This window comes from Neoarius graeffei, chromosome 12 (genome assembly GCF_027579695.1).
Source record: "Neoarius graeffei isolate fNeoGra1 chromosome 12, fNeoGra1.pri, whole genome shotgun sequence".
Lineage (NCBI taxonomy): Eukaryota > Metazoa > Chordata > Actinopteri > Siluriformes > Ariidae > Neoarius > Neoarius graeffei.
The window spans coordinates 29,872,466-29,888,973 of record NC_083580.1 but is presented as its reverse complement, the minus strand read 5'-3'; the positions used below and the strand labels follow the sequence as shown (position 1 = coordinate 29,888,973).

At 43.0% G+C, this 16,508-nt stretch overlaps 1 protein-coding gene across 1 annotated transcript in view; it reads left to right on the top strand.

The window, feature by feature from the left end:
• The window catches only part of dck (deoxycytidine kinase), a 107,834-nt gene that overhangs the window by 29,839 nt on the left and 61,487 nt on the right, over positions 1 to 16,508 (top strand). The window contains exon 3 of the mRNA XM_060935760.1: positions 9,233 to 9,426. Coding sequence (XP_060791743.1) covers positions 9,233 to 9,426 — 194 coding nt within the window. The remainder of the gene's footprint in view (positions 1 to 9,232; positions 9,427 to 16,508) is intronic.

Genomic DNA, 16,508 nt, shown 5'->3' with positions numbered 1-16,508 from the left:
TATAGAAGCCACAGATATCAAGACTAGAAAGCTCCTCACCATGCATGGAGGGTTCCACCCCAAGTCCAGCACGCTGAGACTATACACTAAGCGGAAAGAGGGAGGCCGAGGGCTAGTGAGCGTCAAGACCACGGTCCAGGATGAAACATCGAAAATCCGAGAATACATCAGAAAGATGGCCCCAAAGGATGAACTGCTAAGTGAATGTCTCAGGCAGCAGAACCCTGAAGAGAGTGCAGAGGAGGAGGAGGAACAGACAACCTGGAGAGACAAACCCCTCCATGGCATGTACCACCGTCAGATAGAGGAAGTGGCTGATATCAAGAAATCCTACCAGTGGCTGGATAATGCAGGACTGACAGACAGCACAGAGGCACTAATCATGGCAGCACAAGAACAGGCCATAAGCACAAGAGCCATAGAGGCCAGGATCTACCAGAGTAGATCAGACCCAAGATGCAGACTGTGCAAAGAAGCCCCTGAAACAGTCCAGCACATAGTAGCAGGGTGTAAGATGCTAGCTGGATCAGCGTACATGGAGAGGCACAACCAAGTGGCTGGGATAGTATACAGGAACATCTGCAACCAGTATGGAATAGAAATACCCAAGTCCCAATGGGCCATACCACAGAAGGTGGCTGAGAACAACAGGGCCAAGATTCTGTGGGACTTCAGCTTCCAGACTGACAAACAGATCCTGGCTAACCAACCGGACATAGTGGTGGTGGACAAAGAGCAGAAGAGGGTGGTGGTGATAGATGTGGCGATCCCAGCTGACGCCAACATCAGGAAGAAGGAACATGAGAAACTTGAGAAGTATCAAGGGTTGAAAGAGCAGCTGGAACGGATGTGGAAGGTCAAGGGTTGCGTGGTCCCCGTGGTAGTGGGGGCACTTGGGGCAGTAACCCCCAAACTGGGAGAGTGGCTCCAGCAAATCCCAGGAACAACATCTGAAGCCTCAGTCCAGAAGAGCGCAGTCCTAGGAACATCGAAGATACTGCGCAGAACCCTCAAACTCCCAGGCCTCTGGTAGAGGACCCGAGCTTGAGGATGACATGGATACCACCCCCCCGCCGGGGGTGAGAAGGAGATTATTATATATATATATATATATATATATATATATATATGGGTCTGTCTCAGAAACTGGGTACTGTGGGGTTACCCCACTAAATATACTCAGTCAATAAACTTTATGGTTTTAGTAAAATTATGAAAAATAATACAGATAAAACTAAATCTTTGATGTGATGACTCTATTCAGAATTTGGCAAAAATTCTGCAAATTTATGGAAATATGGCGGCTTGATCTGGGACATGATAAATGGTTGACTACATTGCATTCCCTTAAAAAGGTTGTAGTCCACTGAAAAGTCTACAGTTATCACTAATTGTATTTTAAATTGTAACTTTATACACCTAAGGATTGATGCGCTCACAGAATAATCATAACCATAATAACACCTCATGCAAAATATTTGATCACTGTTGTAACTCCATTTTCCGCATACCCAAAACCAGTATGATCGTGTGTTTTGATCTAAATGGAAAGCCTCAGGGTCAAGGTCACTGCCCCACCAAAAGTAGTAACTTAAAATCACTATACCATATAAAAATTTAGTTATAAATCTGCGATTATTTTTTAAAACGAAAGCTGAAAGTTACGTATTGAATGTTTCTTACAGAATATGTTACAGTGGTAGCTGGTCTTGTATGAATTTCTGAGCTATAAAATGAGTTGTGGTCTATTTTTTACCGTAGTGTGTTATTTGTGTGTGGGGAAGGACACACATTTAACAATTTTGTATGCGTAGAATGGAATTTTCCATTCCAACAGTTAGAAGTTGATCGTGCTAACATTTGCAGTCTTTCTGTTACATGGGTGATCTGTTCGAATGTTATCACTGAAAAGGTGAGTTTTAACAGTTTTATTTTGCTTTAGTCTTGCAGTATAAGGCAATAGAATGTTTCTTTTTCATCTTACTTTCATATTTCGTCGTGTTTGCGTATTTTTGGCCAAAATTTTGCAACCATGGTCAATTTAAATCAAACTTGTGATAGAATCTATGGCCAGTCATTTTGCCCCACCCCCGCCTCGCACTCTGTCCGGTGCGGTAGTGATGTCCCATTGCTCGCGTGCCGCAGCAGAGACCCACGCGACCTTCAGCCGGTACATTCGCTGTTCTTTTACCACCGCCATTATTCTCATCTTTCCGGTGTGTTCTTGAGTTTTCTATTGTGTCCTATTGTCCTGTTTCGCCATATCAAATACCCAAAATGTATCCCATTGTTCATATTTAGGTGAATAATAAATTCAGTCATCATAATTTGGCATTTTTAACCCAAGCAATCAAAAAGAGGAAATTTATTCAATATTTTCACTCATCTGTGAAGGAGAGGCTTTAATTCTTCATGATGTAGTTATTTTATATGTAAATCAGTTTTACAATAACATTTGAATTGTAATAAAAAAAAATTTCCACAGTGGAGGCCAGATAAAGCAAGATACTATCTTTATTCTTATTAAACATGACAAAAGAAAGATTGAGTGTTCGGTAAATGCAAAAAAAAAAAGTAAAATTAGAAAATGTATTTTTTGACCATAATGTTCCAAATGAGAGACCAGTTTCTGATACGGACCCACACACACACACAGTGTAAAGGTGCATAGCAGAAAAGCCTTATGTTTGAGCAAAAGGTTCAGTTCTTTTATTGCTTACACTGCAATACAGTCAAATGAAGTTTGGAAAAGAAAGTTGGAAAGACTGCTTTGAACTGATGTCAGCTTCTGGGGTTGTGGGTGGGGTTCCCATCCTGCAATGATGTAACATGTTATACATGTCTGGCCATGACACCTTCCTTTCTCCCCTGGGTGGCTGTTACCCTTCCAGAGCCACAGGTGATATTATCTTAAATCCGTGATAGTTATGGCGAATAATAGCATTATGACATATTGCACACAATCTCTCAAGCCTAGTGTGCAAAGTATTTGGTGGAGAAAACGCACTTAAAGAATATTTGCTATAAGACTATAAATAGTGTGCACATAGCCAGTCAGTTTTCTTATTTCTGAAATATGCTTGCACTCAAACAAGCATATCTCATCTCCCTCCCCTACCACTTGTCCACTGCTTGCATGAAATAAAGACATGGATGGCCGCTAACTTACTGAAAATAAACAACAACAAAACAGAACTCATGATGGTGCCCCCCCCATCACTTTCCAAAGAAGTCAGTGATATCCTGCTTAATGTGGACGGCTGTACCATCAGGCCTTCAACAGAAGTGCGAAACTTGGGTGTTATCCTTGACTGCACACTCTCATTTCAGGCCCACATCAATAACACCACCAAATCCGCCTTCTTCCACCTCAAGAACATCTGCAGACTCCGCCCTTCACTATCCCACTCTGTTGCAGAAACTCTGATCCATGCCTTCATTACCTCACGTCTGGACTACTGTAATGGTGTCCTTTATGGCCTGCCTACTAGAGCCCTGGACCGACTACAGCGCATACAAAACTCAGCTGCCAGGGTTCTTACACACACGAAGCGGTGGCAACACATTACCCCAACACTCAAGCAGCTCCACTGGCTCCCAGTGAAGTCTCGCATCACATACAAGATTCTACTCCTCACATACAAGTCACTCCATAATCTTGCTCCTCTATACCTCTCTGACCTCCTCCAGCCCTACTCCCAATCAAGGTCCCTGAGGTCCTCTGGCAAGGACCAACTTGTCATCCCACGCTCCAGGCTACGGACCTTTGGTGACAGAGCCTTTTGTGTTGCTGCTCCCACCCTCTGGAACAATCTACCTCTCCACATCCGCCAAGCCCCCACTCTGGCTATGTTCAAAAAGCATCTCAAGTCACATCTCTTCACTGAGGCCTATGGTCCTTAACCCTTCCCTCTCCCCCCATACCCAATCTCCTCTTTTGTAAAGCGACCTTGGGTTCCATGAAAGGCGCTATATAAAACTAAGTTATTATTATCTGCCCTGTGTATTGAAATGTAGGAATAGTTTTCTTGACACATTAAGTATATTTCACAAGGGGCATGGGCTTGTATGTTTATTAAAATGCTTCATGTTTTATTCAACTGGGAATTGGATGAATGTAGCTGTAACTTATAAAGAAATGAGTGGTTTCTTCCTTTCAATATTTAAGGGAAACAATGTCGGACTGTGCACACTTGCACAGTAGAATTTAGCTGCAAGTATGTGAATCAGGTTGCAATGAACTTGGTGCATGTCCTGATGGCTTGGAATTCACATCGTTGGCTGGGAGTCTGCATATCACTCACTACGTTTACATGCACATAGAGAGAATCGAATTTCTGCCGTTGCTCGACTGAAATCGAAGTTCAAAATGCCATGTATACACCTTAATTCGGCTGAAATTGAACCGAACTTGATTTCTCGGAATCGAGCTACACGACCTAGTTTGTGATTTCTGCCGAGCTACTTTGTGCATGTATACCCTATCGAGCTAGTTGTCGAGCTACTTCCGGAAGTGACGAGTGACGAGACCACAAGCGGGAAACACAACAGCCTCGGTCGGCATGACAACAGTAGTAGCGAGCAGCAGAAGAGGTCAGGAGGAACAAACGAAGAAGAGAAAATGGCGATGTAGAGCTCTCTGAAGTGTGGGTGGAGCACAGAGGACGGCAGGACAAAGCTTCTGGTACTAATAGGCTTTTTATTGTCAGACTTTTCAGTTTAACAGCCTACTTTTATTCTTGAGAGAAAAACACACACGCGCGCGCTGTGTTCTAGTCCCGGGATGAGCTGTCCCCTAGTCCTGGGATGAGCTGTCCCCTCTGCTCTCCCTCTGCCTCCTTAAATAGGGCGCGGTTACTGGGAAGACCCACACAAACAGGTTAATTACCGTCAGGTGAAGTGATTCTGCCACTTACCTTCCCTGGCTCCGCCCTCCTGTCACAGACCGGCGCTTGACCACGCCCCCACTGCCACAGGCAAGCAGAAACGTGCACTTCTGGAGCAATGAGGAGACAGAGTTCATGCTCATTCAGCTTAAGGAGTTGAATATATTAAAATTCATGGACGGGAGAAAAACGCGCAATGGAGAACACGGAACTGATAACTTTGTTTACACTCTTGAATAGCTCTTCATGATGACAACCGGAAGTGTACCAACACGATGGGGCGTGTTGCGCCACCTGTGGCTCGGGTGCACAATGCACCTCACACAATAGCCCGATTTCATTGTGTGCATGTAGGATTGGATTTCTCTGGCACCCTGCTGGGACCTTCAGCTCGATTACCGACAGCAGCTCGATTTGGATGTGCATGTAAACGTAGTCACTGAGTGGTATGGACTTGAGCCACCCAGAGCAGCTGCTGTTTATATTCTGCAAATGTACTACCATCAACAGCTGTGACATGCAGTAATACACCCAACACCCCACATATCTCTTGGGACTCAACAGATGGTATAGTCAAGAACTCACTGTACACCAGAGAGTTCTCCCACCCCAGATATATTTTGCAAATTATTGCAAAGCAATCCTGTGGTCAGCTTCAGAAGCAGCAGTATATCAGAACTTACAGGAAGAGTTTGGAAATCAAATTTATCCAAATGTTCCATTTAAATTAAATGTAGCCAAATCAGCTGAGCATGTCCAGTGTCAGAAATGAGCTTTTTCATAATAATAATAGGTTAAATTTATATAGCGCCTTTCTAAAAACCCAAGGCCGCTTTACAATTATAGACAGAAAAAAAGTCCACCAAATAGGGGTCAGGATGTCATTCCAGTGGTGTAGCAGCCACAGTCGCACCAAAAGGCGCACGAAAACAAGTTCCACACCGCCAGCACAGCCACCGTGACGCCGCCAGCAACATCGCTTGAACACCACGCCATGGATCCACAAACCGCCTGCACAGCCGCCGCGATGGCGCTGAGCAACATCGCTCGGAACATCACGCCAAGCATTAAAGCACAGAGCACTGGACAACCACGATGTTAAAATGAGCAGCGAGCTCACTGCAGTCCATAGCTGGGAGCACAGGCATCACCCACAGCGACCCAAGGCCTGGAGGGGACCGACGCCCAAAACTGGGTCCGGAGCTACACCACCACCGGTGGACAAAACACTCAAACATCAAACTACACAAACACACAGAAAAAATAACAAAGAAGAGAAAATAAAATAAAAAAGCTCCGGTGAGAAGCGGCAGCCAGAATGCGCACGACGTACTCTCGACCGGAAACGGAAAAAAAAAACCTCGCTTTTCGCTGTCATTCATGACTTCAGAGCAGAATTTTGATCCCGATTGGGTCTTGGCATGACTACATTTAAAGTAAATCGAAAACTTGTGCAGATGCATTTTTTTTGTCAAGCCTTTAAAGGTCTGATGACACGTTTTTGACATCTTTGGCGATGTTTTATAACATAAAAAGTAATTCCCGATGATCCATATATTAATTCACGAAGGCGCCTATTTTACAAGTTATGATAAACGCGGCTATTTGGGCAAATTTGACGGCAGGGGCGCAGATACGTTTTTTGAACTGGGGGGGGACAAAGCTGCCAGCAAACCAACCCCACCCCCATCCCCAACATGTGTTGTCAACATGTGTTGACTTTCTAACTATGCCTGTGTGTTGCGTGAGCAGCAGTCAGTCAACAACTCTTCGCAAAGTTTCTTTATGAAACAATATGCTCGCTGAAATTATGGCAGGGAACGCCAGATTAAACATTAAAACTGCCTTCTGAGCACTGTATCTACAGGCTACCACCGAAAGGAGGAGGCTACCAGAAAGGCATCTCTACTCCGTACAATTTTACTTTCACTACGACATTACTTTGAACAGACTATCAAAAAATTGCAAGGTGATATGATAAAGTAAGGCACAGTTTACTTAGTCGTTGTTTTTTGAAAAAATGATGGAATCGTTTTCTGCCTTTTCGGTTTGGCACCCTTCATCATGCCGTGTTGGGGTCCTGAACTAGGAGCTGTCCCCGATATGCCTGTCAAACTTGTTGTGGGTAACCATAGCAACCAAGCTCGAGCTCGCAACCTGTGCAGTCTGCGCAGCTCAACCAACCGAATATCAGTCTTTGTTTTGTTTTATGTGAGTTGTTGCAACTATGTATGTACTGCTGTGCACCTCAATAAACCGAATGGTGATTAGTCTTTTGATTTTTCCGTGAGGTTTGCCTTATGCAAAGAAAGACAGCATAGACGTTTTTTCCTCCCTATAAGTGGGGGGGACCGAACGAGGTGAATTTAAATCTGGGTGGGACGAATCCCACCCTCTATCTGCGCCCATGTTTGACGGGGCTGCAGCACCCAGGAGATGAATGAGGAGGAGGGGCTATATGACGTCAGCGAAAGAATCTTCCTCCTCACTTACCAGTTTGTTGTTGATGCGACAGGTGTTCAGTTTGTCATTATTAGTATTATTATACATTTTATATATATATATATATATATATATATATATATATATATATATATATATTAGTTAGTTATTATGCCTTCGCGTTGTGTTGCCGGCTTTTGCTCCAAAACCCACAAGGATGGGGTAAGTTTATTCAAGTTTCCCAGAGATCCCGAGCTGCATGCGAAGTGGGTGAAGCAAGTCAGGCGCACTCGTGACAAGTGGGAGCCCTCACCAACATCCGTCCTGTGCTCTGAACACTTCAATTTGGATTGTTTTGACACCCTTCCCAGCTTAAAAGAATCTCTTGGGTGTGCAGTTCAGCACAAACGTGTGTTACTACCATCAGCAGTGCCTACAGTATTCCGGAGGGGGTCTTCTAGTAGCTATGCCGGATCCAGCAGTCGCCTGGGACAAGGCGACTCCTCCAAAGACAGTCCTCCTGTCAGAACATGTGTTGAGAAACGACATAAGATAATGGTACGTAGAGCTATAGAGTGCTCCGACATGATGCTAAAAATAGTAACACTGCGGTCTGCGCGGCCATCTTGGAAGTCACTCGCTCCAGAGCGCTCATAGAGTACACATCATAGAGTACACGTTCATGATAATCATAAATGTAATCATAAAGTCGGCGTGATATCAGTCATGTATTTGCTTGTGAAAGCTTGCGGCTTTCATGTAACTGCCGCCTAGCAACGAGAGGCAAAGGGTAAAGAGGGTAGGCTATCATAGATTCTATTCGGAAGAGATCAACACATGATTGCTTAAAAATTAGGTATTTTAACAATTTGCATCTGTTTTGTGATTATCGTGACACTTGTGTGTTATATAGAACTGTATGTCTTATCAGCACATCGAGGATCTTCCACCGGAGGCTTTAGCAAGTACTCGTAGCAACACTACACTTTACCCTTTGCCATGCGTTGTTAGGGAACGGTAGCAAGTACCCCGATGACCGACTTTAAGAATATGTAGAAAAAATTTAGAAATTATACTTTCCAAAAGTCATTTGAGCTTAGTGTATTGCATTTCGATTTATATTGTAGGTTCTTGCTGATGTTTTTGCGGAGTATGACGCAGCTGCTGAATCAGAAGCTGCAGAGTTTGTATGTACTAGTTGTGAACATTCACATTATCAATCTCATTTATTTAAAATCAGATAAAATCATGCCATCATGATCACTGCTTAAAGTACCAGTATTTGGTTGTTCTTTTGTTCAGAGGAAGAGCTAGCACTAGAGTTCACCAGCGTTTTCATGCGCCGTTTCCATTGAGTAGAACAGCCAGTGAACCGCAGCGTGGTGTTCCGCTGACGTCACAGCATGGCTGCGAGCCACGGACCCAGTTTTCTTGCGCTGTGCAATTAAAAGTTGGATATTCGCGTAACAACAGCTTCTTTTCACGTAATTATAACAGAAATCTAACGTGTTTGCCATGTTGTATAGTTTATTTAAGAAATTGCATAGAGTCATGTTCGTGTCATCAGACCTTTAAAGTCCTTTGGGGAACGATTTTTTATTGAATATATGAAACCTTTTCCGTTAAAGATGGTTCAGCTTTTTCCTGTTGAAATGAGTGATGCATGGCATCAACTCTGTTTATAAGAGGAAAAGCAGAAAACTATGTGCTAAGGTTTTTCGGAAAGTTCTTTACCAGAGCTGATGCTAAGTATTTTGAACACGGGACAAAATGGAGATTAAATAATTAATCAAGCCAATTTAAAAGGCTGCATGTTCAGAGTAGTGAACAGTGAAGTCAGTGAAGAGCAAGTTCCTGGGCTTTTTTCGATATGATGGTGATCTGTGTGTCTGTGTCTGTGTCAGGAGCTGACCACATCTCAAAAGAGTGGGGGGAACGTATTGCAGATGATGTATGACAAGCCGGAACGCTGGGCTTACACATTCCAGAGTTATGCATGCATGAGCCGTGTGCGCGCCCAAATCAACTTGGCCAGTAGCAGACTGTGCCACACAGAGAACCCTGTGCAGTTCTTTGAAAGATCAGTCTACAGTGACAGGTGGGTGTAGAGGAGGGTGATGTATATTGGTCAGAAATACATTGCTCATATACATAAGTGATGTATATAAATGATCTGAATAAAATTTTAGCCATGAAATTGAACTTTATAATTAAGAACTTGTTCATAGCATATCTGTTTTGATTATTTCAAACCTTGGCAATGCTATATATTTTGTACAAATGCATATTCCTTGAATACAGTATGAAGTGATGTATGGAGTTCATTTTGTGCCAAAAGTTTCAAATAAAATCATAAAACCCAAAAGCAAAACATTAATTATGAAAGTGTAAAAAAAATTACAAATGCAAATAATAGAATCAGATCAAAATAATTTAAAAAAAAGTATTTTTGCTTTCATTTTTTCTAACTGTGGATTTTTCTGCTGCGTTTTCTTCTGGAATCACTCTGCTGCTTCTGGATTTTTATTTATTTATTTATTTTTCTGACTTTTCACACATTTTTACTGGGGCACATTTTGCTGAGCCAAGTGTTTAGCAGCAGGGGAAACGTATTGTAGTTGCATTTAAAAGCTGACAAAAATAATGAGTTGCAAGTTTATATATGCATTCACACATTAAGTAATCATACGAGTGTCTTCAGTCCATTCAGTTAAGTAGAAGTTTAAAAAGATAACTAGGTGCAACACTCTCAAGGCTACTGGGAAATGGGGAAGTGGGAGATAGACTTGACAACTCAAGGTGCATTTAATTTTTTATTTAAAGATGACTTTTCAGTGACTTCACTCTCTTTTGCGCGCACACACTACTGGGTAGCTCAGCTCTCTCTCACTCAAGTTACTAGCTTTTTTCTGAAAGAACGCAAAAGAGACACACAAGTAAAATGCAACTCAAGCATGAGTGAAACTCGTCACGTGTTACCTGCTGGTTCTATCTGACTCCTCTCCGCCCACAGCTAATGCTTGATCATGACCCCGCTGCCACACTAGGTGATGAGGCTGATTTTTGTTTAAACTTTCTGCCTAATTCCTTGTAGTATGTCCCTGACGTGGGTGGAATACTGAAGCATGGACAAGCGGGAATTAGTGTCAACACAGACTTTGTGACCACCTTTTTGACTGCTTTTCAGCTTAGTTGACTCTTTCGCTCACACCAGTACTCTGGTCAGGAGAGAGAAACCCCCCCCTTCGCACTTTCCCTCCTTTTCTTTCCTCCATCGTCACTGTAACGAACACACACATTTAATTGCCCACAGGTGTAATGCCGTTGCCACTCACCTTACTTGGCCCCACCCTCCATTCACAAACTGATGCTTGACCATACCCCTGCCACTCGACTCAGGCCGGGGAGCTGTCTGGCCTGCAGCGGACTCGCTCCCTGACAGGACAGAAAGTCTACCACCACCATCTGCGCCCCTGGCGTGTGGACCACCATGAACTTAAAAGACTGGAGGGCTCAGGGCTCTACGTTAACTTTGAGACATGGTTGCCCATTCGGGCAACCATTTGTAGAAATCTGGTTGCCCGAACTCAGAACATGGTTGCCCAAATATTACATATTTTTTATTTATTATTCAACCTTCTCAGACGCTGTCTGTATCAACAAGCATGGACACTAGCGCCCCGTGCGAGTAATGCGGTAATTAGTCATGTAGTGAAGGACATACCAGTAGGCAGTCCCCCCAGGATTCCACGGGCCTTTTTTGTGATTGCTGCAGGCTAAAATGTCTGATGTTGCGGGGGGGTTTCCAAAAAATTGCGATGAAAGTTGCGGTGTGTTTTTTAGGTTTTTGTTGCGATTACATTGCGGGAGGAAGTGAAAGTTGCGAGAAATTGTTGCGATTTTCTCTTTTTGTGATTTAAAATTGAGTGATATGTTAAATATTGTTATTACTGAAAAACTATTGATTAAAAAAAAACAGACACTGAGAAATGGTCCTATACTTTACCAATATAAAAGATTATCAGGACTACAAAAATGCAGAAAAATAGGCTTTACTTATCCAAATGCACCTTGGTTCAAAAGTTAAAGTGCAGAGACCCTCACAGCACAACATGAAGTTACCGTAAAATATAATATAAATGCCTCAGCTTTCATGTAAGAAAAAAAAAACTATTAATACTAGTACTGTGTGCAGGCAGTCTCTCCTGAAGACTAAATTAAACAATAATTATAAACTAATAAAATAAATGGCTCAGGCTTCATAGAAGAAAAAAACAATTTGAACAAAATCTCACAGTATGATGCTGAAGCTGCCTAAACAATGGAAAATAAAATACCATTTTGGCAAAAATGTTGGCATCCATTAATTTCTTGTATTAAGTAAAAAAAAAAGTCAAATTCTTCATGTCAAGTCCTTCACTGTAAACGTAACACACTTTCAGTAACAGAATTTAAGCCTACTTAAACACTGACTTGCACATCATGCAATGTTGCCAGATACTGCTGACATTTTCCAACCCAAAATATGTTCAAAACCCGCCAAAATGTACATAAAATAGCTCAATCTGGCAACACTGCGCACATGCTGCTTCTCTTGAACGTATACATGGAAGTAAGGCAGAAAGTATTTTGTCGACGTCACCTCAAGACGACGCCAACGATTGGTCAAATTTGCGGGAAAGTTGTGGTGATTGGATATAATTGCAACACCGCCCTGAATTCGCGGGGATTGGTTGAATTTGCGTTGAAGTTGCAAATCGCAACATCGCGAAATCCTGGAGGGTCTGAATCGAACACTGAATATACACTACGCAATAATTATTAGCAATGGGAAACTGCATTATGAGCCCGCGATGTGCAAATGTGAATTCCGCTAGTTGTTGAACATCCCGTAATGATAACATGGACGCGGTCTTTCCGAGTCAAACAATCGCAAATTGTGATGGAATTTCATCATAATATGAATGTATAAACATCGTTTTTCACATAAGTTGACATATTTGGGTAGTTGCCCGATCAGGCAAGCATTTGTGAGAGTCTGGTTGTCCGAATCTATTGAATGGTTGCCCCGGGCAATCGGGCTACTGTTAATGTCGAGCCCTGGGGCTAGATACCAACGGGTGATCTGTGCATTGGCATCCTTCATGCAGTGGAGCCACTGGAGCGGTGTGTGGTCCTAACAAAGTGTGATAAGTTGCCCCAGCAGGTAGTACCAGAGGCTGAGGACTGCTCACTTGATGGCCAGGCACTCCTTCTCGATGGTGCTGTACGTACTTTCACGTGTTGGGAGTTTGCAACTGATGTATAGCACTGGACGTTCCTTGACCTCCAACTTCTGGGACAAAACGGCCCCTGGCTCTCTGTCCGATACGTCTGCCTACAAAATAAAAGGGAGAGAGATGGCAGGGGAGTGTAAAACTGGGCCCCCCACACACAGTGCAGCTTTTACCTTGGTGAAGGCCAGTTGGCCATTGGAATGTAACCAGAGCTATGACGAATTGGTGGAAGCTAAACGGTGTGGAAAAGGCAGTTTTCTCTCAGGATTGACGAGTCAAGGTCCAATATCCCTTTGTCAAATTCAATGTCAAGTGAAAGCGAGTAGCACCTAATTGATTGAGCAACTCCTCAATGCGAGGCATTGGGTACACGTCGAATTTGGACACCGCATCGACTTTTCTATAGTCCGTGCAGAACCAGATCGACCCGTCGGTCTTGGGGACGAGGACCACCGGGCTGCTGCAATCACTGTGGGGCTCCTTGATTATTCCCATTTCAAGCATGGCCTTGAGGTTTGTCTTGAACCACCAGTGTTTTTTTTGTTCAGGCAAGCGGTATGGGTAGCTACGCACCACCACCTCTTGACGTTTTAGTGTGGTGTCCTGTGAGGTGAGTGCAGCCGGGAACAGGCGAGAACACGTCGGAAAATTCCATTTGCAGCCTGCAAACTCCATGAGTTGGGCGAGGTGGTCTCCACAGGGGACTGAAGTGGCTTGAATGGTTACTTTCATTTTTACCTCTGGTCCCAGCTCTTCTCTCCCCAGAACTACCAACACCACGGGGACCCCCTTGTTCCAATGTTTTAACAGGTTGAGGTGGTATGTTTGTAGTGTCCCGCCCCATCCATTCGCCTCACCTCATAGTTGACCTCCCCGATTTGCTGTGTGACCTCAAAGGGCCCTTGCCACTTGGCAATCAATTTGGAGCTCAAAGTGGGCAAAAATATGAATAATTTATCTCCCTGGGTGAATACTCTCTAAGGCATGCGCGCCTGTTGTACAGCCAGACCTGACGTTCTTGTGCCTGCCATAAGTTCTCCTGGGTTAAGTGTGTGAGGGTGTGGAGCTTTGCATGCAGGTCAAGAATGTACTGAATTGTTTTTACTATTTGAAGGTCCATCCTCTCACTTTTTCTGCAGCACGTCCAAAATGCTGTGAGGCTTACGCCCGTATAATAATTAGAACAGGGAGAATCCCGTGGAGGTTTGCGGGACTTATTGTACTGCGAATAACAGGGGTTCGAGCCATTTATCCCAGTTATATGCATCTTCGCTTACAAACTTCTGAATTAAATTTTTGTGTTTGAAAGAACTGTCCTACCAAGCCTGTGTAGTGTTGGTTTGTGGGTGATAGACGCTGGTGCGGATGGACTTAATCCCCAATAACTCAATGCTTGTGAAGTGTGTGTGACATGAATGTAGTGCCTTGGTCAGTCAGGATTTCTTTGGGAATCCCGACTTGGGACACAATTGTGAACAGTGCCTCTGCCACATTACATCTGGAAATGTTGCGTAGCGGGACTGCTTCCGCATATCGCATTGCCGTAGTACACCAAGACTAAAATAAAGCGATATCCCCATGCTGACCGATCTAATAGCCCGACGAGATCCATGCCAATTCTTTCAAAGGGGGTCTCGATTTGAGGGAGAGGACACAAGGACGCTTTTGGAGTGGCTGCTAGATTTACCAGTTGGCATTCGCATCACGCCGGACATCCCCACAAATCCCTGGCCAATAGAACTGGGTCATTATTCGGGCTAGTGTTATCCTGACCCAAGTGTCCAGCTATTGGATTAAAATGAGCCACATGGAATACGAGTTCCCTACGGTTCTTTGGGATTAATAATTGAGTTATCTGCTCACTGGTTTGAGTGTCCGGTGTCACTCGACATAGCCTATCTTTAATCATTGCAAAGTAGGGGAATGAGGGTATCGCACTGAACAACAACAATGGTGCGCATGGCAGGGTTACAAGGGGAAAGCCACTGCTCTCCAAAAAGAACATTGCTGCTCGTCTGCAGTTTGCTGAAGATCATGTGGACAAGCCAGAAGGGTATTGGAAAAATGTTTTGTGGACGGATGAGACCAAAACAGAAATTTTTGGTTTAAGTGAGAAGCGTTATGTTTGGAGAAAGGAAAATACTGCATTCCAGCATAAGAACCTTATCCCATCTGTGAAACATGGTGGTGGTAGTATCATGGTTTGGGCCTGTTTTGCTGCATCTGGGCGAGGATGGCTTGCCATCATTGATGGAACAATGAATTCTGAATTATACCAGCGAATTCTAAAGGAAAATGTCAGGACATCAGTCCATGGACTGAATCTCAAGAGAAGGTGGGTCATGCAGCAAGACAACGGCCCTAAGCACACAAGTTGTTGGACCAAAGAATGGTTAAAGAAGAATAAAGTTAATGTTTTGGAATGGCCAAGTCAAAGTCCTGACCTTAATCTAATCGAAATGTTGTGGAAGGACCTGAAGCAAGCAGTTCATGTGAGGAAACCCACCAACATCCCAGAGTCGAAGCTGTTCTGTACAGAGGAATGGGCTAAAATTCCTCCAAGCCAGTGTACAGGACTGATCAACAGTTACTGGAAATGTTTAGTTGCAGTTATTGCTGCACAAGGGGGTCATGCCAGATACTGAAAGCAAAGATTCGCATACGTACTTTTGCCACTCACAGATATGTAATATTGGATCATTTTCTTCAATAAATAAATGACCAAGTATAATTTTTGTCTCATTTGTTTAACTGCGTTTTATTTATCTACTTTTAAGACTTGTGTAAAAATCTGATTGTCTTAAGTCATATTTATGCAGAAATATAGAAAATTCTAAAGGGTTCACAAACTTTCAAGCACCACTGTATATGGCCTTTCAATTTCATAAAATCGGTGAAATTTAGTCATTGTGATTTAGATGTTTATTTCTGCAATATTTAAAAAAAAAAAAAGTCACTCTGGCTGGGAAGTTATTTAATTTGAGGGGATTCCCTTGCCAATAATGTACATGAAATCGCTCGCTTTGCGCAGTCAGGCAGACAGAGGAAGTTTGGTGTGCACATGCGCAGGTTTACCTGCTTCTTCTTTTCCTTCTTCTTTTGGGTTTTACGGCAGCTGGCATCCACTGTTGCATTACTGCCATTTACAGGTTTACCTTGACTGTGCACTGACAGTTACATCATTCTGTTGCTAAATGAACAGCTGATCACACCGAGGTGCTCATTGACCACCGATTATTTATTAGTTTGGTCCTGTATTTCCTTTCCTTCTCAATATAACGTCTTCTCACTTTCTGTTACTGTAGTCAGTCTTTCACGTTTCATTCACCTCCATTTTCCTGTCCTATTTCAAATTTGTATCCCACAGTGCCTTGCACGAATGGGGAAAGCCCACCACGAGATGCATGATGTAATATCTTGAATTGGGTCATATTGAAGCAGGAAAAAATTGAGAATTTAGGGTCACGTGGCCCTAAATTAATTAATTGTTCTATTAAAAAAAAAAAATTGGAAGTCTGTGATTGGAATTCAGTAGCTTTCAGCCCATTAAACAAAAATAATTGGGTGTCGAAAATTATTTTTATGACCTAAACTTTGAAAAATCTGAAAGGCAGTCGACCTTTTAAGGATACTAGAATTTGTAGTGTCACATCTGCACTTGGAGTGCACAGCACCTGTTCCTGATCACAGCACAATCAAGGCTCGCACATACAATGCCTTGAAAAAGTATTCATACCCCTTGAACTTTTTCACATTTTTCCACCTTACAACCACAAACTTAAAAGTTTTTTTATTGAGATTTTATGTCATAGACCAACACAGAGTAGCACATAATTGTGAAGTGAAGCGAAAATGATAAATGGTCTTCAAAATTTTAAACAAATAAAAATCTGAAAAATGTGGT